The following is a 24,871-nucleotide window of genomic DNA, read 5'->3' on the forward strand; positions in this document are numbered from 1 at the left end:
ATGTCTTTTCAAGAAGTGCTGTGGGATTTCTGGGGTGTGGAAAGGAAATGAGGACTTCCTGGTTTAGGATGAGGCTTTTAAGGAATGACCACGGTCCTATCTATGATTATTAAATATTAACTGCTGCCCGTTCCTCTGAAGCTTCTGAAGGATGAAAACTGTCTATGTTTTTAAAAGTGATCGTGTTTCAGTTCAGAGGTCTGGCTTTACCTCCTCCAAACGGCGCCCAGATGACCCGCCGTATGGCCTTGACCCAGTCATCCATGTCTGTCTGGGAGTTTGCCATGAGCAGGAAGGATTCATGGCTGATCGGTGCGCGGTCCTTATCTCCTGTTCCACCTGGAGGGAGAGATTAGGGGAGGAGGGAGAGAAAAAAGTAGAGTTGAGTACAGCAGAGATATTTTTCCTCCAGAACAACGGCGTTCATTATAGAAGTTAATTTATATTTTTCTGTACATTGTGTCTCAAACACTTGAACCAGCTACCTAGTTCCTAATCTTTATTACACATTATACTGTAGGCTCTGGGGTTTGAGCCAGCACGCACATATTGAATCGGTGTGTCCAGACTGGTGCAGACAGACCGTGAGGCAGCAGGTATATTTCACGAGAGACAGTAGAAAAAAAACGCAGTATAAATCACAGTATGAAAAGCAGTGCAGGAGGCAGAGTGAATCCAGCCCAGTCACCAAAATAAAAGGTTAGCAGCTAATGTTTCTGCACGTTATATGTAAGCTACCATATTGACATTGCTACAACATGTGTGATATCACGTTCACATGTTTATGACCTGACTTCCATATCAGGAGGTGGAGAGGATGGTGGTTGAGTTAAGCGACAAGGCTGTCAGGCCAGTGACGGCAGTCTGAGCCTGCGTTTCAACATTTCAACTCATGAGACCACTGGATATATTTAATGAGACCTCGGGACAAGTTACAGCCGTTTGTGGCGGCCGAAATAGATATTTTAATTTAAAACATTATATTTTCCTATAACCCTAACCAAGTGGTTTCTGTCCCTAAACCTAACCAGACTGTAAGCATAGCACTGCAATATGGCAAGACTAGCACAAGGGGAGCAGGAGGAGTTGAGCTGTGTGTTATTAAAACCAATGTGCTCTAAAGACTTTTCACCACTAGATGGCACAATTGTCATGTAATGCATGCTCTACAGTTGTACTTTAACCCTCCTGTCCTGTAATAATGGCACCAGTTTATATTTCACTGAGGACACTGAGGTCCAGAGCAGCTTCAGTGAGTGCTGAAGCAGATTGTCTTGTTTTCTACTTTTTGTTTTCCTTTATAAACACTAGTGATGTGTGCAGAGTTGCCTGCCAACAGACTGTGTGATATGCAGCAGTGACACTAGAACTAAATGCACATTGATCAGGCTGAGACAAGAATGCAACACGGTCTGAAACATCAGTGAGTGAGCGAATACATCTTAATATCTTTGTGTTTTCACTGTTTTCTTCTGCTCCACGTTTAAATAATCTAAAGCATATATCATCCGTCTCCCGTTTGTCTGAGCCATTAGTGTTGGACGGTGTTGTTGCCACAGACACAGTCACTGTTGTCACAGTCATTTAGCTGCGAGGAGGGAATCCAAATATAAACAGCGGTGCCATAAAGCTAAGTGCCATTGTCGCCCAGCTCTGCAAACTCACACTGTCATGATGAACACCACACTGTGGTCTGTCTTCACATGTGCTCCGCTGCCCTGGAAATGAGGACCTGAGGATGCATTACTATTTGATATTGCGCCCTCATTAATACAGCGTGTGTATGAATTATAATGAGTCATATAATGATAATGGTAAATGAGTGCTTCAGTATGCCCTGAGGAAAGGAGACTAATTGAAAGTCTGATTGAAAATATAGAGAGGAGACGCTCTACATCCAATGCTTCCTGTTAAAATCAATCCCAACACAGCCGACAGACATCAGAAGTATTGGAACATCCGAGCCTGGGTAGATGAGGAGTACAAAGATCCCTATTGGAGACAATTAAGATAACACTGACTGCAGGGTTTACGGAGATAAAACGAGTTTTCCTCTCAAAGTCTCGGCGATAGATTTGATTTCCACGTCGCAATCGACAGACAGAGGTTTGACATTTAGGCCTGAGAGACAGTTGAATGTTTACAGCTTGTGTGCATCAAGCTTTTGCCTTTAGAGTGTCTGACATTTAAAGAACTGAAGCTATGATAATGTAATTCAACGTTTCAACTTCAGTCCTTAAATGTCAGACCGCTCGCAGACGCTGTTGAGTGGGAGATGAGAGACGGGAAAGAGAGTGGGTAATTTTTATAGCGCTGAAGTCCTTTCTGATGTCAAAGTGTGAGCTTATTATACTGTCAATATGGAGACAGATACCTGGACACGACATGAGAAGAGACACAAGTGATGTAATGCACCTTTGAACATGAACAATATCAGTCTGGGTTATTTTTGCCTCCACTTTTTCCTGTTTCCAATTAGCTAACATGGTTTTCAGCATTATTTTGTTAGTCAAGTTATTTATAAAGCGTCAATTCACAACACAAGTTAGCAAAAAGACCCAACGTTGCCCCTTTAGCAAGCACTTGGTGACAGTGGCAAGAAAAAAATGCAGCTAGCATTAGCACTCAACAGCCGTCAAGTTTCAAGTTTCGTAAATAATATTATTAATGACTCTTACATGTTACTTATTGAAAAGGTAATTTCATTACTCAACAGAGACATTAATCTATTAAAAATTGATTTATTAAATTAAATAAGATGTTACAGTATTTTCATTAGCAGCCTACATATCGGAGGTGTTCGCTGACCATTGACAGCTAGCTTAATGTTAGCTTCACTCAGCTCTCCATTAGCCTAGTCCTTACAAACCGAGGAGCTCACACTTCCTCCAACTGATGACTCCTGAATACAGGTGTACCAATGGCTAACGTTAGCAAGCCAGCTAAGAACACACAGACATACAGTAAATTAGCAAAACTAGCAAAGAGTGACCAGAATGCTAGTTTCAATGCCAAGCTAACATGTCCCAGATAAGTCTGTCTAACATTACCTAACGCACAGAGACAGAATTGATATCAAGTCTCCTGACCATTTGGTCAGTATTATTGAAAATGTTGTAGAATTTGTTATTTAAAAATAGGTGTGCCAGATGTTGCATCAGTTGTCGTGCACTATCACACACCACACGGGATAAACCAATTAACTAGAACGCCCGATGAACATGTCAGTTCTCGTCGCTGTACATCTGTCAGGTCGGACTATTATCAGGCTGATATTATGTAGAGGTGCTGGTATGACAACTTTTTTACCTATGGAGGAGTCAGGCTAGCTGTTTCCAGTCCTTTTGCTAAGATAAGCTAATTTTGTCTACTGGCAGTAGTTTCCCATCCAGGGCACAAAGAAAGGAATGATATTGATCTTATCTAACTCTCAGAATATTTCCCAATATGCTAAACATTTCTTTTATAGTTGCTTTAGAGAGACTTCAAGCACTTGTTGAAGCTCATAGTTTAGCATTTAGCAGCTTTTTGAAAGCACAGATTGTATTATTGTCATTGGTGGAACAGGCACACAGAAAGCTGTGACCTCTCACTAACTATACTGTGTCTCTAACTTCTGTTCTGGCCAAGAAAAGGTCATTGAGTTTATACACTGTCTGGTGTGTGTTGTCCCTCAGGCAAAGTCCTCTATTAATAATGTGACTGATGATTGGGCGCTATGAATTGGTTGGGGATTAACTTTATGCGACCTTATTATAGGTATTATGTATGAGTGAGAGAGAGACAAAGAGACAGAGCAACACAAAGAACCAAAGACTAGCAGCAAGTTGTGCACTTTTGAACACACACCATCTCATCTAACCATCGGTTTACAAGACTCATTGAGAATTACAATCACAAAACATAATTATAGTGTTATGTTAGTTTTGCAGGATGGTGATGGTAACGTGATTATAGTGGCAATGACAAACACTGGTTAAGATACTCATGTGCAACCTCACAGTGAACGCAGGAACACCACAGTACTGCCTGACCTTAAAGCCACTCTTCAGACCTGACCTCATGGTTATCATCCAGCATGCACTGCTGTGGACACAACAAGCTCCCACAGTACAGCAGACACGGAAACACCAGTCGTACTGTGTCAGTAACTGTGTGCTGCTGCCAAGAAAAGTAGTTATTAACATCTCTGAATGATTCCCTAAGTAACCGGATGACATTCATTTGCATGTCAGGATACTTCCTGCCAAGGTCAAAGCAGGGGAAGGAGAGGGAGATGTTTGTTACGTTGCTATGTCACTTTTCTTTATGTTGGGTAACAATTCATTCACTTTTCTATTAAAAGGGGCAGTGTGCAGTTTTGGAAAATTAATTTTAACTCAGAATTTTAACTCTTCTTCTCAGAGGAAAATAAGGTCCCCAGAACACTGTTTGAAGCTAGAAAGGTGGCAGGGTCCGCCAAATAGAAACAAAGTAAAACAGTATGAAATTGTGCTGTCCTTTAAGGTCAGTTTGTTTATTGAAGAGTTTGTTTTTTTTCTAAAACTTCTTCCCCAAACTGCACAGTGCACCTTTAAAACATTTTGCAGAAGTGGATGAGTTACTGGCAGAACGAATTTTGCAGCAAAACCTTGCACATGAAGTCACTCTCCTGTCTATATTTTGCTGATCCATCATAAAAAAAATCCCAATTTATGATGTATCCTGCTGAAAAAGAATAAGCTAATGGCAGAAACAGAAGTCGGTACCTTTAACACGATGCACAAAAGCCATAAATAAGGTTGCTCTAAACACATCTGAGCTTCCATCAGTCTCAAAGCTACTCAAGCGCTCCACTACTCTAGTAAAAACTCTCCAGCATCTGTTTCCCGTTACCTTGGAGATGTTGTTTCTTCAGCCTGTCCGGCTTGCAGCAGACCGGCCCCATGTCTGAGTGAGCGGCGCAGACTGGAGCTGGGACTTCCTCTGGCCTAAAGCTGCAGCATGAAGCGGCTTCTCCGTCACCACTAAGTCTGCTTGGAAGCAGATCAGTACGCAGGTAGCACCGACGGCCAGAACCTGCCAGTGAGGCATGCTCGATGCCAGCGGTGAAACAAAACCCGTCAAACGAGTCCCACTACTTGCCCTTCACTCGTTTATTCTGTCCATTCATTCACTCTATTCTTCCTGCGTCTTTCATTCAGCAGCCGTGGGCAGCAGGTCCGTTCCCTCAGCACCCCTGGGGAGAAGCAAATCCCTGAGGAGGAGTGTAACAAGGCTCGCTCTCTCTCTCTGTGTCCTTCCCTCTCTCTTTCTGAGTGTGTGTGTGCAGTAGCAGGGAGATGGGCAGTCCTCCAATCTTTGCCAAACAAACTTGTATACACACACAGAGCGAAAGCAGACAGTGCTAATCAATCTCTGGGAGATACAGGCCGTCCAGACTTTGGATTCTTGCAGACTTGTTCCGGGGTCGTACTGGACTGCACGAATGTCATATTATGCGCAAAATCTGACACTCTCTATCCCTCAGAAGTGATTCAGCCCGTGACCGCTTCATGAAAAATGTTCCTGTTTTCCAAGTTGACGAGGTACAATGAGAGGTACAAGTGTGAGAGGGGTTCTGTATATTTCTTGAAAATTCCACTTGTAATAGAGGACAATCATGTACATATGAGTGTAACTGATGCGTACTCAATAAAGCTCTGTAGTCCATATTCTTCACTTTAGCCGCTTACTGTTTTTCTTCAAAACTAAATACAACTTCAACCTTTCTAAAGACATTTGAAGATATATTAAAAGATGATCACTCATAGACCATAAAACTCCATTTCTACTACACTATCACTGCCCACAGACAAGCCTCAGATATAAGTAACAGTTACGTTAAGTGAGTAATGGCAGGCTGAGGGAAAATGGTGGCATCATGAAATTGGTAAATGAGGCTCTATGTAACAATTTGTGGCAATTGACGTGTTTTATTCTCTTTTTTAGTGTCCAGACGTGAGCAGATTGTAACATGACATGAAATATGAGACCTTCCTCGTCTCTCTCGGTTGCCTCTACAAACCTGTGGACGATTTGTATAAGTTGTTTTACTGTCCTTGAACTGCAGCGCTGTTAGAATACAGGCTGATTATTCAGAGCACCACACTCTCAAAGTGGCAGAGCGCCGAGATCAGTCTGTGTTTTTAATGAACAGTTGGCCAAACAAATCCAAGCTAAAAGTAGAAACCACTGACTTGAATGGCAAATTAACCGAAATAATTCAATATACATGAGCAGAGACTAGTGAGCTGTTCGTGTGCGTAACATTAGCTCACTGCTCGCTAGTAGCCTGTGTTTCTAAACGTATTTTCATCACTCTCTCTCCTAAAGGCGCAACATTTTGCATTTTAGTACAAAAACCATTTCCTGACAGTGAGCCATTTGCCGCGTCAAACAGAAATAGCACGCTCAGCTACTGTTAACAGTCATGCTCTCATTTTAACACCAGATTAGATCTACAGATGCACCCCAATCTGTTTAAAGGTGCATTGTGTAAGAATTTTAGCTAAAATTATGAACAGGATGTGAAGAAAAAACTGTTGTGATGTATATGACATCTATTTATTGGTTGCAGAGATATCTACTGAAGTTATCATGCTAACCAGCTAGCCCCGGCCCATCTTGGTCCAAAGCTCCTTTGCTAGTGATGTAGACGTCAAGACATCCTGTGCGCCCAGTCCTGACTGCAAGCTGCACTGCTAACTGAGCTAACTAGCAAACAGAAGCTACATTTAGATGCAGTTAGTAACTGGAGTCATATGCTGCCGCCCATTTGTTTTGAGTATGAATGTGACAGGTTGCCAAATCTTTCAGTACATATTACACCTTTAATTCATAGCCTACATAAACTGAACAGATGCTGCCAGCTGTTGCCCGTGTCCAGTCTTCATGCTAGGCTAAGCTAATTGCCTGCTTAGCCTACTCTAGCTTCATATTTACCGTATAAACATGAGTGGTATCAATCTTCTCATCTAACACTCGGCAAGAAAGCGAATAAGAGTATTTCTTCAAATGTCAAAGTATCCTTTTAACAGAAGAACAAAAATAAAAAATCCTTCTCCCCTTAGCTGCATCTGAAATTCATGATAACCTGAAGAAAGAATCTCAGCGTGACTGTTTCTTTTAAACCTCCCTTTGTGTCCCTGCTCTCTGGTGCTTTCTAAAGGCCATGCACTACAAAATCACACCCAATTAGGATTAACATATATTTACATATACAGTATAGCTGTGGTATTACGGAGGTCAAAGGGTAAAATAACTGTGTGGGCTCCGAAACCCCTGTAAAATGGAAAAATCCTGTGTCTGTGTAAGTGTGTGTGGGCAGCCTAAAAGTCCAGTCCACAATACTGAATTAGCAGAAGCTGTCACGTTTGCACAGGCGAGTGTGTTTGGTATGTGTGTGTGCCGTTTTCCAGATGGCTTAATTGCTTCACACCAGCACAACAGAGGGCTTATAGCCTTGAGTCAGCCGTTAAATACACAGATTATTTTAAAAATATCCACTCATTTATCCGTTTCCTTCATGCCTACGGGCTCAATTCAGACTCGGGCACATGACTGTGGAATCGGCTTTGTTTGGGTGCACTGCTTGCTCCGTCTGGAGTACATACAGATAAAATTTTTAAAAAAAACATGGTGGGAGTCCAATTTTTAATTGCTTGCATGCTAGACCGCTGCGGTTATTCCACACATATGCCAAGGGGAAATTACAAGGAGTAGCAGGTTGAGATTTGTGTTTCTTCTGCTTCCACTGAGCAGCATTCAAAATCAAGTTGACTGCCAGGATTGTGTTGAATGTGTTGATGCAGTGTAAATGTTCAGACGGGGATTTTTATACTGGCTATGACCCTGAGATTGTGCGCCCATAAGACATTCGTATTGAATGATGATTTCACGCTTTTCAACCCGTGAAAAGATTCAATCGCTGCGTATTTCCAAGCAGTTGGGATGCTTTTCTTTCCCATGATGTCATGAGTCAATTTATGAGAAAGTGTCCTCAATCTGCTTCTATAAACATTGACAAGGCCTGTATGCAAAGCCACGGATAAAGCACAGGACACATTTAACTCTTGCAGCATTAAACTGTGTGTGTGTGTGTGTTCAGTGTGTGTCTGTGTGAGGGATTCTGCATTCAGCTGTTATCTGTCTTGTATCTACCTTTTGCAACAGGGCTGGGTACTCCATATCTCAACAACAAACATAACCAATGGATTTACCCTGTGGCTGGACACACACACACACACACACACACACACACACACACACACACACACACACACACACACACACACACACACACACAACTACACACTGTCTAACCAAAACAAAGTCCATCAGTCAGTGACATGACCCAGATGATCAGCCAAGGTCCCTGGGCTCCTTTGAAGGACAAGGGTACTATTAACAGTGAACAAAGGAGCGTTGAAAGTGAGAGAAACCCAGCGGCTTCATTTTTGGGCCGGTCTGACCTCAGGTTGAGGGTTTGTCAGTCCGCAGAGTCCTAATCTGTTATCGATCTTGGCTCCCAGATGTGGGTTTTTTCTGCAAAGCTGCTGCTTCTCATGATTCCCTGTCAGTTATAAAATGAGAATGAACAAACGCTTCCACTAGAGGTTGTGTTTTTGTGTGTATTTTTTTCTGTTATTACTGATTTATTTCTTTGACGGACAGGGTTGTAAAAACACCGACTGCGGTCAGTTTTCAACGACACCTGATGCAGATGATTGATTTTTTCCCCCCTCCACAGTGACAGCGCAGGCCACAATATGAACAATGCAATTTTACAATCACATAAAATATGAACAAACGAGAAATTAAATTGAACTCGTTTGGCCTTCTGTGGCCTCACCTGAACTTAAACCTTCCACCAGGTCTGTATGGACTTTAAAAGGGAGGTTACCACAAAGGCGATTGGTTTTACGCCTTTGTCTCGGACAAAAGAATTCTCATGTTGTTTTAGAGCGTTTTCACACTTGGGCTCTTTCAGCCCTCCAAACGAAGCCGGAGCAATTAGTCAGGTTTTTGTGCCCGTATTTGAAAACGCCAAGAGAACTGCTCTGAGACTCCGTCTTTGGCAGGTGGTCTGAGAGCGGTTCGCTTCAAGTCAGCACTGCGGTTCACTTAACCTTTCCACTGTGAAGACAAATGACTCCAGTTTTCCTTCTCCCTTTGCCATTGTATTTTACCCCCCGAGGCTCGCTGCAGACAACACTGGGACACTCAAAAACAAAAACACAGAACCATGGTTGCTAACGGTAGCGAGGCTTGTGGACGAGGAGTAGTTTGGTCTGAAGAACAAACTAGTGCACTCCTCTAGATATGGAGTACAGACCACATTCAGCAGCAACCTACCAAAACACTCAAGTTTACCTCTAAGCAAGAAGCGTCAACAGGACTACTATGCAAGGTAAAAAATGATGTCAAAAGCACTTTAGCTACACGCAATAAAATGAGGGGAATCCTCAGCCATCATGTTCCAAGTGAAAGCTGCTCGTAATCTAACGCAGTAAAGTATGAACACGAAGAACTGGACTACATGTGAAAACACCCTTCATTTTGTTCTGAAGGCTGAACGCGTGCTCTGCTGCCACACAGGAGGCTGTGAATTACCGCCGCATCTTCAACCACAGTTTTAAGGTCAGGGAAGAATCTTTCCACGGACATGATCAAAAGTTTGTATGTAGCAGGTGGTCCTTTCAATTTTTCGTGTGATGAAAAATATTCAGTTAACAAGGCCCTGGCTTGCCTAATATGATGGTCAAAGTAGCGAAATAGAAAGAGTCTTACCCGAAGACATGTGGTTAGGTGGACCCTGGGATTAAACTGCCAACCCTGTGAGATCCTGTTTGTTGAACCATGAAGAGTTAAGGACTCTTGTACAAGGACTAATTAAAGAACTCTTCAGAAACCCTCTCCTCAATCTCTCATCGGTGCTGGCTGTGATGTCCTCGGGTGGCAGTTCATTCATCGGCCAACAGTAAACACTCACTACAGTCTTTGCTTTCCTAGAAGCATAAAAGATTGTGTAAAAGAGCATCAGTGCTTATTGAGATCACTGCTGATTACTGTTTTGCCAGGCTGGTGATCTTCTATCTCTTCTGTCTCTGTGTATTGTTCAGTGAAAACTGGCTCCCGTTGCGAGGAGAAAGCTGCAGACATGACTGGACACCGTAATGACTGTTTTAAAGATGAGAGGAAGCACTGTCCTCCTTGAAGCATTACTTTTAACTCAACGTGAAGTCTGAGATCCATTCATCAGTCTATTCATTTCATACAACAGGAGTGGATAAAGCCTTCGTCACTCTAAGCCGATTACAGAGTGAAGAAAGAGCAGAGTAACTCATGTGTTTCTCCCCACGGAGCCGACAGATTTGATAAACAGAAGATGCAGTCAGCGCTGTAGGTGGAGGAGAGGAAGAATGTAACTCATACTGATTCATCTGGAACACAGTGAAATACAATCAGACTCCTCGTGTTGATCTCGAGAACATCCCCAAGGTGCAATATGTAAGAACTGACCACCTGTCAGATTCATACTCGAAACAACGAGGCTCAGCATATCACCACGAGCGAGCTGTAGCTGCCGTTAGCTCGGTCAGCCATTCATCTAGCTGCCTGAAGCGTGAGATGGAAGCACCATGGGAGTGTTGATGTTTACGCTGCATGCGCAGAAGCTTTGCTTTGCTAATTGGCTAGCATGCTAACTTCATTGGATATCCCTGCAACACAACACAGACATCATACCTTCAAAACTGTTATATCTTCGAAGTCTGTTGATCATTTTTGTTAATGTTTGAATGTTTTCAACAAAAATTATAACATATTGCACCTTTAATTGACAACTATTGTGGTAATTAAATAATTGATTAGAGAGAGTCTCTAAGAATTCTCCACATTCTCTGATTGCAGCTTCTTAAATGTGCATATTTCCTGTTTTTGTATCCCTATATGACAGTAAACTGAATATCTAAGTTGTGGACCAAAACAAGACATTTGAGGGCTTTGGACAACACTTTTTGACATTTTTCACCATTTCCTGACATTTTATAGACCAAACACTAATACATTAATCGACAATGAAAATAACTGACAGATTAATCAATGAAAATAACGCCTAGTTGCAGCCCTAGCCTGCATGTACTCATGGAGGAGAGGCTCTTGCTCATGACAGTGCAGGATGTAAACATTTTTAAGCCAATCATCTTCCAGCTCCTACATATAAATTAAATGACTTCCATTTCCATCCCATTGTTTTGATGAAAGCCACTTGGCTGAAACATTAGCGTGTTAGCCGACATGGCCTGAATAAATTGAAATTGAGATTTGTCAACTCTGCCCTGAAGATTTGTGTGTGTGTGTTACTTTTAAACCTTTGGGTATTCGGCAGTTGGAACATCGGCACTTGGTTTAGTACAAAACAGAACACTGGGTAGGCGAATCCTTGCAAAGATTAACTAGCTTAGTAAGCTAGCGTCTTAGATTCCTTCTGAGTGGTGATACAGTTGGCTGGTGTAGTTTGGTAGAAAGAAAGTAGTTCCTATACAAAACTGCTCGAGTACCATCGAGTTCCATTATATTTAAGTGGGGGAACCTCTATGGTCAATATCCAAAACTTGGCAACTCACACCAAAATAATGTAGACAGATAAATAACACTTCAGGTAAGAGGAAAAATATGCATTTTTGACTTTGAGGTGAACTGTCCCTTTAAATCTTCATCAGGGTTCAAATTTAATTATAAGTCTTTTATGTATATTAGTTTTCTCAAACTTGAAGTATTTCTGCTGTCCTGCCTGTCTGCTTGCATCATCCACCTGTCTACTTTCCTCTTCAGCTGTCTATCTGCCGTCTCTCCCTCCAGTCTGGTTCCTCGGGGTGCCGGCCGTAGAAACTCACGGGGTTTCTCACCCCTCTGCTATGTTGACTGGCCATAAACAAAACACACAAGAGACTCACAAGCCTGTCGGCCATTCTAAACACCAGGAGGGACCTCCGAGCAAACACTCCCACAGTGACAGGGTGATATATGGAGCCAGAGGGACGGACTGTACCACCTCTGAGCTCGGCGGCTGTGTTGCAGCTTCGATTGCAGGACTTGATTTTGAGGTTGTGTGGTTGTTGTCGTGGTAAAAGCCCCAACACACATACTGACACACACTGACAGGTAAGAGTAGGTGTTGTGTTGATTGAGTGAAAGACTATGTGAGGCTAATCTAAGCAGACTGTTCTCCCTCTGTGCAGGTGCTAACATGTGAAGCATGACGGCTCGCTCACAGACCTGAGATCTGCCGGCGTGGAGCAGCTTCAGATGATGGAGAGGCCAATTTCTTTTCTATTTAGTTTATGGCACTTCTGGAGTTAGAAATGTAATGCTGGTACGTGACATGTCTGCAGCTCTGAGGTCATGCGAGTGAGACGGACCACTACAGCAACCAATGCTTGACTAATAGTGCTCCCTGCTGTCTGGATGCTGAATAGCAGCCGGAGAATGAAGGTAATTGAACCCTAGTTTATACTGTCTGTTTAACACAGTTTTTAAAGTAGTGCAGACAGAAACAGCTGTTTAATTCACATAACACAGGAGACATAACATGTTTTATGTAGTTTCTCATTGCTGCTTCCATTTTTTAGACAACTTTAATGAGTAAAACATAGCACCTTGCAAAGTGTTTTTGTGATATGACTCACTTGTGAACATTTTTGGAAAGACCTCTTCTATACTAGCTAGCCATGCACTTTTCCTGTTTCTGGACCAAACGTGGTGTCATAAAAATGGCCATTATTAATTCCACCCCTTGATTTTTTGTGTCTTATTCCCACATCGTCAAATACTGACACTTTCAGGTTGGGTTAGCCACCATCCCAAAGCAAAACTGATCGACATTTGTCACCATTTTCGATATTTTAAAGACATAAACTAATCGATTGGGTGAGAAAACAATCAACACTAAAAATAGCGTGCAGCTCTACAACCCATACATACTGTATATGGTAATAGTTTTATTCTTATTTGTGACCGATGCCCCCATATAGATATTCTAATCTAGACAGGGAATTTATCAAGTCTAAATTGTGCTTGGATTATTCATAATCTAAGCAAAGACAAGCACAACAGGAATACAAGCTATGCTGAAGAGCAGGAAAAATGTAGTTCATGCTATAGCAACTAAAGGAGCATAAAAGTCATGTTTAAAAGTTATTTATGAGGATGGACAGCAATCTGAACACCCACAACTGAATTGCACCATTTAGTGCACCACTAAAAATAAGATAGATGAAATTACTTAAATGGACACTGTGCGAAGTGGCAGGGTGTTTTCTTGGAGAGATGTGAGGTGGTTAAAGAGGAGGCAGTGGAGAAGCTAGTGGGGAACTCACCTGGTACGATCTCAAAAAGGTGTCTTCCTGGTTCGTCTGGATTCGCTGTGAGCTCGTTGACCTGGCATCCCTGCAGAGGGATACAGCCCTGAAACACAAAGAGAGATGCATTTAAATATAAGACTGAAACAGATGCAATGTCCTTGTTTCTTTCCTCTCCTTTCTTCCTTCTTACCCTTCTGTCCTTTTATCACCTTTTCTTTCCATTCTTTTTACTCTTCGTTTTCCTCTTCTATATCCCTTCATATTGAAATGGAAATTTTGAAGAGTGCAACGTCCTGTGCCGTGTTTGATTTCACCTGGTTTGTACCGACTTTAAGGGAAGGAGACATTTTCTGTTGAAATATTTCCATTTTTCGCTCATCTCCAGCCAACTGATGTTTTTCTCCAAGTTTATAGATCACCATGAAGAATTCTTTCCATCCGGCATGTTCAACATTTTATGGGTTTTATGAGCTGATCTGTGAATGAATGCAGTATACAGTCCTGAATCACATTGATAAGTTAGACATAATCTTGTTTAATAACATGTAGACCACAAATCCTAATTGCAATATTGTTCAGAAAAAACGCAATTACGTTTTTTCCTCACGTTCAGCCCTAAAATCATCTGTCCTCCCTCCTTCTGGCTCAGTGTCCTTCTACATGCCCTCTGGCCTTTCTTCTTCCTCTCCTCCTCTCGTCCTTGCTCCCTCTCTCCCACTTCCTTCCTTCTTGACCCCTCTTAAATTTTAAGGAGCTACTCCTGTGATTGAACAGGGACCCACACAGATTATCAGAATACATTATCCAAATCAATACCCATTTAGCCTGGAGAGCCGAGGGCCAAGTGAGCTGTGAAGGGATGCCAGCGTCTGTGGGTCGGCCCACGTTAATCTGCGCGCTGGCATCCTCCATCAAACTGGGAGAGGAGTCTGCCAAAGAGCTTCAGACCAGAGGGCCGGGCGGGCTGTCGCCAACATTAGTCGCCATGGCAACAAATGGAAGGGGTGGGAGCTGCGGATGGATGGAGCACGGGGGCAGGGCAGGAACCGCGGGGGGAAGAGCTCCCAGGGGGGCTATGTGCTCGGAATAACACGAGTAGCTGGCCGGGGATGAATGAATAAGAAAAGGCAACACGTCACCCGAGAACACAAATCACAAAAAACAAGCAGTGGAAGATGAAAATGTAGGATAGATTGCACAGTTTGTCCTTTTCAGTGACTTTGAAAAGAGCCCCCGTCTGTATTAAACCGGGCTCTCATCCATGAGCCTTCAAACAGATGTGGACACGCCCAGTTTAACCTGGTTTGCACATAAATGCCAATCATCATCCTGGACCAGGACACCAGCCCGGGCCCCTGAAGACTCCCACTCACTTTCATCTCACTTTGGAAACGTCCTCCGGCGCTGCCACAAATATCACACTCCGTGAATGATCGGTACCATGTGCGGGGCTCTTAAATTGAGCCGCATAAACACCTCGGACTCCTCGTTTAACACATGCTGTGAGGCTCTGACCATTTTCACCAGCTGTCTCCTTGCATATAAACCTGAGCTGATACTGGATCCCAGTCAAAGCAGCAGCAGTAAAGCTGCTATCACCGCGACCACATCGGACTCAACACTCATAAGCACCTTCCTATGAGAAAGTTTACTGCAGTGCTAATACTTTTTAATGAAGCCCTCGAAGCTGTCACCAGCTGTTCAGTCCCACTGCACTTCATAGTTTCCCAAAAATATATACTGCCATACATCAAGACTGAACGCTGCTGGAATGTGTCCGGAGTCTAAAATCATTCACATCATAGATAACTCTCATCCCTAACTCTCAAGTGGGCTCATCCCACTCTCCGGACACTCTGAGATCCCAAATTGATTTGAAAAGACGTTATCTACACCCTCAACGTGTGCTTAAGCTAATGCGCCCATTTCAGACAGGGTTGTGCGTTGACACTTTTAGCTTAACTGCTAAAGTTACGGGGTGTAATTAATATCTTTTTCAATCAATTTGGGATCTCAGGGCTTCCAGAGACATTGGACGAGCTGTATGAAGCCATTTTGCTTATGTCTTTTCCAGATTCAAATTCTGGTCCTACGGCACACAGGAAGTGATGTTTAATATGTTTCTAGCTTCTTTTGTATTCACAGAAAATGAACTGAGAAGTTAACAAGAACAGCATCAGCAACCAGCACTGAACAAGAACAGTGTGTCACCAAACTAAAGCTCCATCAACAGAGAACTGAAGGCACAATTGACAAGACATGACAGATGAGCTTACACTATTTGATTGACAGGCGTTCTCTACAGCTAAACATCACATTAATAGCAATTATGTAATAAGATGGAGGCACAGCAAGCTTCATATTTTTACTTGGTTTGTGTGTGATGAATTGCAGCTGAAGACTCATTTTGTATTCCTAATTATCCCTTCCTCCTCCTCCTCCTCCTCCTCCTCCACCACCACCCATGTGTTTGTCTTTTATCAACATAAATCTATTGTCCGATAACTGAAGACCATTTGTTCTGAAGTGGATTTATCCCCACATGATGAAAAGGAAAAGCAAACCTGTATAGATCATGCGTCAGTATTGCCTTCCCGTCAACCAATTATCACATCTTTTCATCTTGGTCGGGTGGGTGGAGGTCCTGTTCTGTACCCCCTCCCTCCCCCCTTAAAACCCCCACCACTCCCATCCTCGTATTTCCTATCGATTAGAAGATGAGAGGAAAAGGGAAAAAAAGGCTAGAGTGACACTTTCTCACACATCCTGCTCTCTGAGGGGGGAGGATGCGTGTGTGTGCATAAATGTGCATTCCTCCGAGTGTGTACGTGTGTGTGCGCTCATCCATGTGTGTGCACTGAATCCACTGGGAGTTGCAAATCAATACAAGCTGGATGGGTATTGGCAAGCTCTGATTAAAGACAGTCTGTCAAAGCCTTCAGTCAGTTGTTCCCTGCAGAGTGGACACTGCGCTGAAGAGATGCGTCATTCTGTGTGTGTGTGTGTGTATAGCATGTGTGAATGAATGTGTGTGTGTGCGCTGACCCACTGAAAGACAGAGATGGCAGACGGCTGCTGCCTACATTAAATGAATGGCAGTCACGCAGAGTGAAGACGGAGGAAATCAATAAAAGTGTCGAGATTTCAGCCAGGAATGTAAAGAGATGATTATTATGCTCGAAAGGCCATGTTGGTGTGTGTGTGTCTGTGTCTGTGTATGAGAGTGTGTGTGTGTGTGTGTGTGTGTGTGTGTGTGTGTGTGTGTCACAGACCTGCCCCCGCTGTCTTTTGTTGTTAGATTACATCATCGCCTCATGTTACGGTTTTGTAAGCCTGTCAGCTGTTGGCCGTCCATCCCAACATTGTTTATATGACTGTGTGTGTGTGTGTGTGTGTGTGTGTGTGTGTGTGTGTGTGTGTGTGTGTGAGGTCAGTCCAGGCCAGCTACCGTGCTGCTTCTGAACTCATAAATAGGAATCATAATAGGAAAATGTGAGTCAGCACCTGGCCGCTAAAGACGTCTCTCATCACAGAAACAATGGGATCGATTATGGGTTTACTCTAAATATTTTTATAATGGAGCACTAATGGAGGAGGAAACCAGGCGTCACTCTCTGCTGTGCGACTAATGCACTTAAACTGTACTGTGAGTGCGATGAGTCACCACTACCAATGTGTATTTCCTTCTGCTGGCACAAATAAAGCATATACAGTAGTAATGTTGGGAGAGTTTTCTTAAAGAACAGTGTTATTGGTAGTTAGTCTACTTTACTCCTGTTTTCATCACAGATTATTTTGCAGTGCATGACGTGGCTATTTCAGATTTTCGGCATAGACCATATTCACACGGCAGCCATTGTCACACTCGGGCTGGGAAGCTCAAATGGTGGCTGTTAATGGCTGTTAAGATAACGGATAGTGAAAATCTGGAGACAAACAGGCCACATTTCAAGGCACAACAACATTTTGAACCTGTTAGCGTACAACCACTTCCTAGCTAATTTTAAATATTACTTTTTAATATTACAAGTGAATACGATCTATGACTTTAATGCCTTACATAATGGATAAGAATGAATGAAGGCCCTGATGTCGTCAGCTACTGTCCATGAAGAACTTGGGGGTCCACCATTGACTGACATGGAACTTTTCTAAACTTTACAATATGAATGTGTTAATTCTGATAATATTTGTACGATGACTGTCACTTTACCTCAATTCATATTTTTTTTCCTATTGTACTGCTGTAGCCACTAGCTAGTTAGATGTTTAGCTATTTTTGCTCCTTTAACAGGCTGGTTTTTAAAATGGAACTTGAAACGTTAATGGGCGTGTCACTGTAGGAAACCCACAGGTGTAAATAATAAAGTCGACAATGTAGCTGCTTCAGTTTCAGGGTCCTGGTATATTGCAAATAAGCTCACCTTCACAGTAGAATGGAGTAATCATTCATTCATTCACCTGTGCTAGAGAGAGATACCAGCCAACTAAATACACCTCCTTTTTTTCCCATCAAGATCCATTCATTATTCCCTGAGAAATTAACAAAAATGTCAAAAACGTCCTATTTTTGCAATTTTGTACAGTTCTGCACCAAAGGTTAATGGGGTCTAGTCTGGGTCAAACCAATCATCCATCGACTTTGTGGAAATCTGTTCAGTAGTTTTTTGTAATCCTGCTGACAATACAACCAATCAAAAAACACGGGTAAAAACACAACCTTCTTGGCGGAGGTAATAATGCAACTCAACTACTCTTCTCTCATTATCAAATACAATCATTTGTTTGTGTTTTAGTGCTATCTGGCTTGTTAGCCATAAAAGTCCATCAGTACCTCCAGAGAGTGGGTAGCTGCACCACTGGGACCAAGATAGAACATTTTGATTTAATTGTGTAAATGCATTTACACAAGCCAAAGAGCAGTGAGTTATCGTGGTTTGATTTAACCGTCCTGTCAGTGTATTCCACATTACGTATTATTACCTGCGGTTTGGTTTCCTCCTCGTCCTTGTAGAAGAAGAGCTGGTCCGAGCGCAGCACGAACCAGCGGAGCTGCCAGTTCTTCATGATGCTGCGCTGCTTCTTCAGCCAGCCAGCCTTCAGCGCCCCCTCCTGGAGGCTGGGGGAGGCCGGCCGGCATGGGCCCCGCGACACCTCGCCCATCACCATGCTCTTGGACCTGGCTGCAAACACACATACACACACACACAAAGCATTTTTATGCTGCATTTACACAAGCAGGCAGAACGTGAAGGGTCGGGAATGAATTGGTGTTTCTGCTTGATTTACTACAGTTCTCCATTTTTCTTTTCATTTTCTCCCTAATAGAAGCTTGTGTTATCCCTCATTCTGTATGCTGCATGCACACACATGTCCTGCCAGGCTCTTCAGACATGAACACACACAACCTTCTGCCCCGGGCCGCAACGCCGCCAGATGAAGGGGGAGAGGGACTGTAGAGAGGCAGCAGGCACAAATAATGACAGAAAGGAGATACAATAGAGACTGTGAAGGGAATACACACACACACACATACATACATACACGAACATAGCCTCAGGTGACAGGGATCCCCCCCTTCTAGTTCAGAGGTCCTTGGAGGAGACTTATTGTGTGTTGCAGCAACCCAATAGCAGAGCAGAGGCTTTTTGCGCTAAGATAATAGGACCACATGGGACTGGCTGGCTGGCTGAGTGACTGTCTGGCTGACTGAATCATTCTCAGCAAACGTGCGTAACCTGAGCTCAGTCAAGGACAGGTTTAAAAGGGAGGGGATGGCAGCTTTATAGCTGTGTCTCAATGTGACATCAGGTCTGTCCTTGTATGACATCAGCCGCGAAAAATACACAGATTTAGGAGCGCGGCGTGGATCATTTTTGACATTATTACATCAGCTGACACTGAAGCATGACTTGTGTAAGAATAAAACACCATTGCCATGTATACTGTCAGCCTTTGTGCTGTTATCTTCTTTTATAATCTGTGAGGTCAAATCTAAAAACAGAGAGGGAACACAGAGGAAACGTGACTGAAGGAGGAAGCAGGATGCAAGATTTCAAGGTTTTACATAGAGGGGAAACGCCACAGAGCAACAGAGCTGAGATGAGGGCTGGCAATGCTATTTGATGATCATGTATAATTTATAGGAATCAATTGTGCAGACATCCTCCCTGCTGGTGTGCATTTGTACCACACACACACACACACACACACGCACAGAAATGATCAATGTTCAGATGGCACGGAGGGCAGGAGGGGATGGATGAATGGGGAGGACGAAGAAAATCAATGTGTTTTCTTTTTTATTGTCTCATCTCTCCCTGTCCAGCAGACATACAGCCTAAAGGACAGCACTGGTGTCATTTTTATTTCATGTCATAGTCTGTAAAGCCTGTTGATCCTCAGAGATGTGCCAAATGGTGGATGGACTCATCATTTGTAGATTTTTTGTGAAGAAATTACTTTTATGAACATATGATGAATATCATCACATAAATGGCTTTCCAACCATTCACAGCACTTAACACATTCACTCATTCACACATCCATTCATACACCGATGTTCAGAGGCTACCATGCAGGGTGCCAAACTGCTCCTCACGATCGATACAGAGCTTTTCTATACGAGGTGCCTCACAATATTTCTATTTCTGACACGCAGCCAGAGCTGAACCAGTGACCCTCGATTAGTGGACCTGCTGCACCTCCTGAGGCACAGAAAGAGAGAGTTTTTCTTGGAATAACTGATGCTAAGAAAAACTAACACAGTCTCCAAAACTGTATTCCTTGGCCCCAGTCTGACATTTAAGGGTTTTCACCTTCCAGTGTCGATGTGAATTCTGTGAAATACTCCTGTCAGATACCAAAGGTTATCAAATTAACCAACAATTACAGTGGCAGCTTTACTATCACAAATATAAACCAGTACCAGTATATAAAGCCAGTATTAAATGTTTTGGTCACTTTGGGTCCAATATGCACTCCTCTTTTAGCTCCGTTTAGGTCTCCACCTACTCCTAAGGGAAATATCTATCTCTTTAGCTACTAAATGCTCCCCTATGTTCATCAGATAGTTGCTAACTGTATCTATCCGTAGGTTTGAGCGTTTCTCTGCCTGCTACAACTGGTAACATGATGGAAGCTTTGAGACTGAACCAAAAAAGTGGCGTATTAAACCAAAACAATGAGCTTAAAGACACTAAAAGAGAAACTACAAAGTTGGGTGATAATTCTATGTTGGTTAATCACTACGAGCAACACCTTTTACATTACACAAAGACATTTAATACATTGTTTATAGAGGAATCTGGTCTATTTTGCAGTTCACTGTAATAAATGGATCCTTTAAGACCTTGTTGAGTGTGTGCACAGACAGCCAAAAACCTTTGAGCATAGTGTCCATTATGTCTTTTGTGGGGTTATGAAAGAACTTTGATGTGTGATGTTTGGGCCTGGACTACCTCTCTGGGCAGCTTGTCATGTAAAATCTGAGCAATATGGTGGAAATTGGGTTGCTGAGCAACCAAACATGGCAATATGTACTGCTTTTTAAGATCAAAACATCCAATGGAACAATCTTTTGTCCTTGTCCTTTCCTTCCTACCTGTATACATAATGGACGTGTTTAATAGCCATTAATAGACATCTTCTCCTGCCTGCTTTCTCTCTTTAGCCGACCTCCTCTACCTCGGCTATTCTCATTTATCCGTCTTGTGTTAATTCCACTCTCTCTCGACCCCCCTGCCTCGTCTCCCTTCATTTCTCTTACTTTGACTCGCTCTGATTCTTCTCTCCCGCCTCATGTTCAGCACTGCTGGTTCTGTTGAATCAAAGCTCTGTTATTAGTAAGAGCACACGTGCGCGCACACAAGAGGATCCTTGCTCTCGCCACTGGCACGTCATTTAAGCAGGTTTTGTCTAATAAATGAGTTCTTGGATTTGAGGCACATTTTAATTAGCTATTTTTAAAATGTAATTATTTCCATTGTTTATGAGTGGAATGTTAATTCTTGAGCATAGCAAAGATTGCTTTTTGCAGTTGGGTGATGTTTACAACACAGAGCTTTCTTTCTGCAATAATTCAAAATCCAACGGAAAAATCCTACAGGCTTTCTATTGAGGGAACCAGGACGATGCTAACTTCTTGGTTGGCCTGTAAAAATACGTCATCCCTGGCACTCTCCATGAATTGTCAAGATACAATTCTTGGGTTTTCCAACGGCTTCCTAACTCCTGAGTCTTTACATGTCCTCCGTCATACATTTAGACTTTGTTTAAAGATTGTACCTGTGTGATCCAGATGTTTGTCCCACTGCCACCCTGCCTGGTACTGATTATTTTGGTAGTAAACCAATTGTTTTAGTCAGTAAAGTGCTTCACATGTGATCAATAGAAATCCTGACTAGGTGTCTTACTCTTTCCACCTTATTACCAGCTAAAAATGACACCCACCTTCCCTGTCCACCTTCACCACCCTGTTTTTCCTCACCACATCACATCCCTTGTTTCTTTCCATCCTTCCTTACCCTGCCAGTTGGAGCATAAAAGAGCACCACTGTTCGACACATCAGCTGTCTGGATCACGGACTGAGTGGAACTAAACTGGCCGATGAATCACGCCTGAGTCACAACAACTGATTTTTGAGTGTGTGTGTGTGTGTGTGTGTGCCAAGCACGACTACCCAATGCGCCAATTTGGACCTTCTGCTCGGAGTGATTCAGACCTTCCTTGGCTTGGGTGGAGCTGCTCTGTGGTCACTTCTACAACTATCAACTACAATGCTGAAAAGAGGCTGTTTGACTGTAATAGTGCACTCTATGCATAATCGCAGCAATTCACCGAAACAGAGAGCGTAATTGTGGCTCATTCATTTACAGTAGATAGTAGTTAGGGAAGAACTGAGTCAAATAATAGGGGCTGAACATCATGCCTGACTCTGAGTGCAGATGTAGTCTGTCCACATTTGTTTATGGTGAAATGCCCCAGTGATAATATATGTAAATTAGTATGTGTGTCATGTTATTTCGGCAGCATGGATGAATAATTCTGGGTATGGAGATGAATATCCAGGAATAACAGATGGATTGGCGACTCATTCAGTCATGAGCTCATACATGATATCATTAACGTGTATGTGTGTTGGTGCAGATGGGTGTGTTAAGCAGATTGGATACTATCGACCATCTTATAAAACTTTGACTTAAGCAGAAAATGGAAAAACAGGTTTAAATTGAAGTAACAGAATTACACAAGAATCATGACAGATTTAAAGCATTTAAAATAGCAAAGGTTTTAATGGAATCATCGCCATCACTGGATTCAAGCTTCATTTATTTGCCATTTATTTTACAACAAAATGCAAGTCGTAGTCCCTTTATGCTACACAACAGTAACTATTTCTTATGGTGCAGTGGTAAAGATGAGGATGAGTCCAGGAGTCTCACAAGCTGAAAAATAAAGCTGCTCTGTAGTCTGCTGGTATGGCAGCGGATACTTCTGTATCTTTTGGCAGATGGCAGGATGGATGTGTATCTTTGCTTCCTTTGTTCTAAAATCAACAATCAGCTCCTTGAATTTTTTTGACGTTGACCAGTAGATTGTTCTCTGTGAGCCACTCTGCAAGAAGGTGGATTTCCTCCGGTTACAAACTCATCATTGTTTGTGATATGGCCGATGACGCTGGTGTCGTCCGCATATTTCATAATTGAGTTTGCTCCTGAGGGCTAAGTAAGCAAATTCACACTGACTAATACTAAGCCATGTTTCCAGCGAGGACCTTTGAGGGAACAGAGAGTCCACATTGGCGGAAGATATCGTAGCTTATTAGCTCTGTTGCATCTTTCATAATTATTTTATCTTCTCTGCAAGAGAATAAACCACACCACAGGCATCGTCCCATAACAGACTGAGGTAAAGAACTGGCTAAATGACAATTAAGATAGCAAGTTCAGAGAGCCTTTTTTGTACAATCTTGTGAGCAAAATGTTGAGGGTAAAGTAAAACAAATTAGCATGTTCATGGACTAGCTCTGCCAGTATTCATTATGTATATAACAAGTCTCTAGAGCTAGCTACTACTCATGGTTGAATTTCAACCGGTTCTTAAAGTGCAGGTTTATTCTCAAACAGCTGAACTTGCTTACTGAAGTTCTCTTAATTCTGTTTTCCCAAATTGAAACTTGGTCCTCCACCACCCTGACCTCCGCACTCTTAGCCTTCTGCCCACCTTGATACAAAGAACTATCCTGTATTGGCACTGAATGTTGACCCTGGATGTAAATAGTGACGTTTTTGCAATTTGGTCAAAACTAAACCTTCATAAAGGCTGCATCAAGCAAAGGTTCTACAGGTCTACACCAGCTCAGATGGAGTAGATTCAGCCAATTTCCCCAAGCTAAACTAACCATTAGATTCAGCCAATTTCCCCAAATGCTGTACGGTTGGTGATGTTTATGCTTGCTCTGACACAGGACTTGATAAATCAAATGAGAATGCAAATATTGAAATACATCGTTTTAATTCCTGGATAAAATTTGGACTCACAAGTGTCAGGTCTGAAGTATGGAAGTAATGTTACAATGTGAACAAATGGTCGTCTGCAGACTTAAATCAAAACACAAGTGTTACAGTAGAGCACATGAAGAGACACTTGATACTACATTCTCAGACACACACACATACATACTGTATGCCTGATCGCACACACCCTAGGCCCCCATGATGTCACTTAATGTAGTTTGGAGTTGTATATTTACCATCAGCAGGAAATGGGTATATGGCTCTTACGCACATCATAGAGGAGCCTATCCATTAGCATAGCAAGGCGGGTGCTCCACATTTAGCTAGACAATACTACACTGATGGCTAAATCACATACACACAGGTGGACTACACACAAGCATGCACGCGGGGACGCTGAAGGAATTCAATTTCATTAATCTGGTTGTTGTGTAGTGATTTATGGCTCGTGGAAAATGGCCGGGAGAGTTACAGGTGCATCAGTGCGTAACTTCCAGTTAGCCTATCATGTTGATTAATGTGTTAACCATTGTGTGTGTGTGCATGCGTGTGGCAGCCTTTCTTGACATGTTCGGAGGTGTGGCCAATAATATACAGGCCCCGTATGTGAAAGCTGCAGTGGAGCAGAACTGATCTGCAGCAGCGGGTGTGTAGCGTATCTCTGCATTTCTGTGCATCTTATCATCGCCACATGCTCATTTTCTGTGTGTGTCAGTGTGTGAATGTTTTATCTATGCGGTATACTCTTGCTCACGGTATCTAGTTGTGAGGGTGTTCATTCATGTGCCTCAGGAAGGCAGAATGTCAGGGTGCTGCTACATTTCAGGACTTTGATCATAAAACCATGGTAACGCACATCAGAAAGACACAGCAAGAGAATGAAGCAGCTGATATGTGGGCAATTAAAGCTGCTACTACAATTCTGGTGCCAGTTTAAGAAAAATGCACCCAATACACACCCTATTACA

At 42.7% G+C, this 24,871-nt stretch overlaps 1 protein-coding gene across 2 annotated transcripts in view; it reads right to left on the reverse strand.

The window, feature by feature from the left end:
• Positions 1–24,871, reverse strand: part of arhgap22b (Rho GTPase activating protein 22b) — a 36,835-nt gene that overhangs the window by 9,244 nt on the left and 2,720 nt on the right. Inside the window, exons 2-4 of one of the 2 annotated variants that reach the window (XM_084343068.1) lie at positions 18,369–18,568; positions 13,401–13,488; positions 211–339 (exon numbers count right to left, since the gene is read on the reverse strand). In XM_084343068.1, the coding sequence (XP_084199194.1) occupies positions 211–339; positions 13,401–13,488; positions 18,369–18,568 (417 nt within the window). Of the gene's footprint in view, positions 1–210; positions 340–4,875; positions 4,980–13,400; positions 13,489–18,368; positions 18,569–24,871 lie in introns of those variants that run through there. The other variant, XM_084343069.1, reaches the window with a different exon arrangement.

The sequence above is a fragment of the Pagrus pagrus genome (genome assembly GCF_965226575.1).
Source record: "Pagrus pagrus genome assembly, chromosome: 21".
Lineage (NCBI taxonomy): Eukaryota > Metazoa > Chordata > Actinopteri > Spariformes > Sparidae > Pagrus > Pagrus pagrus.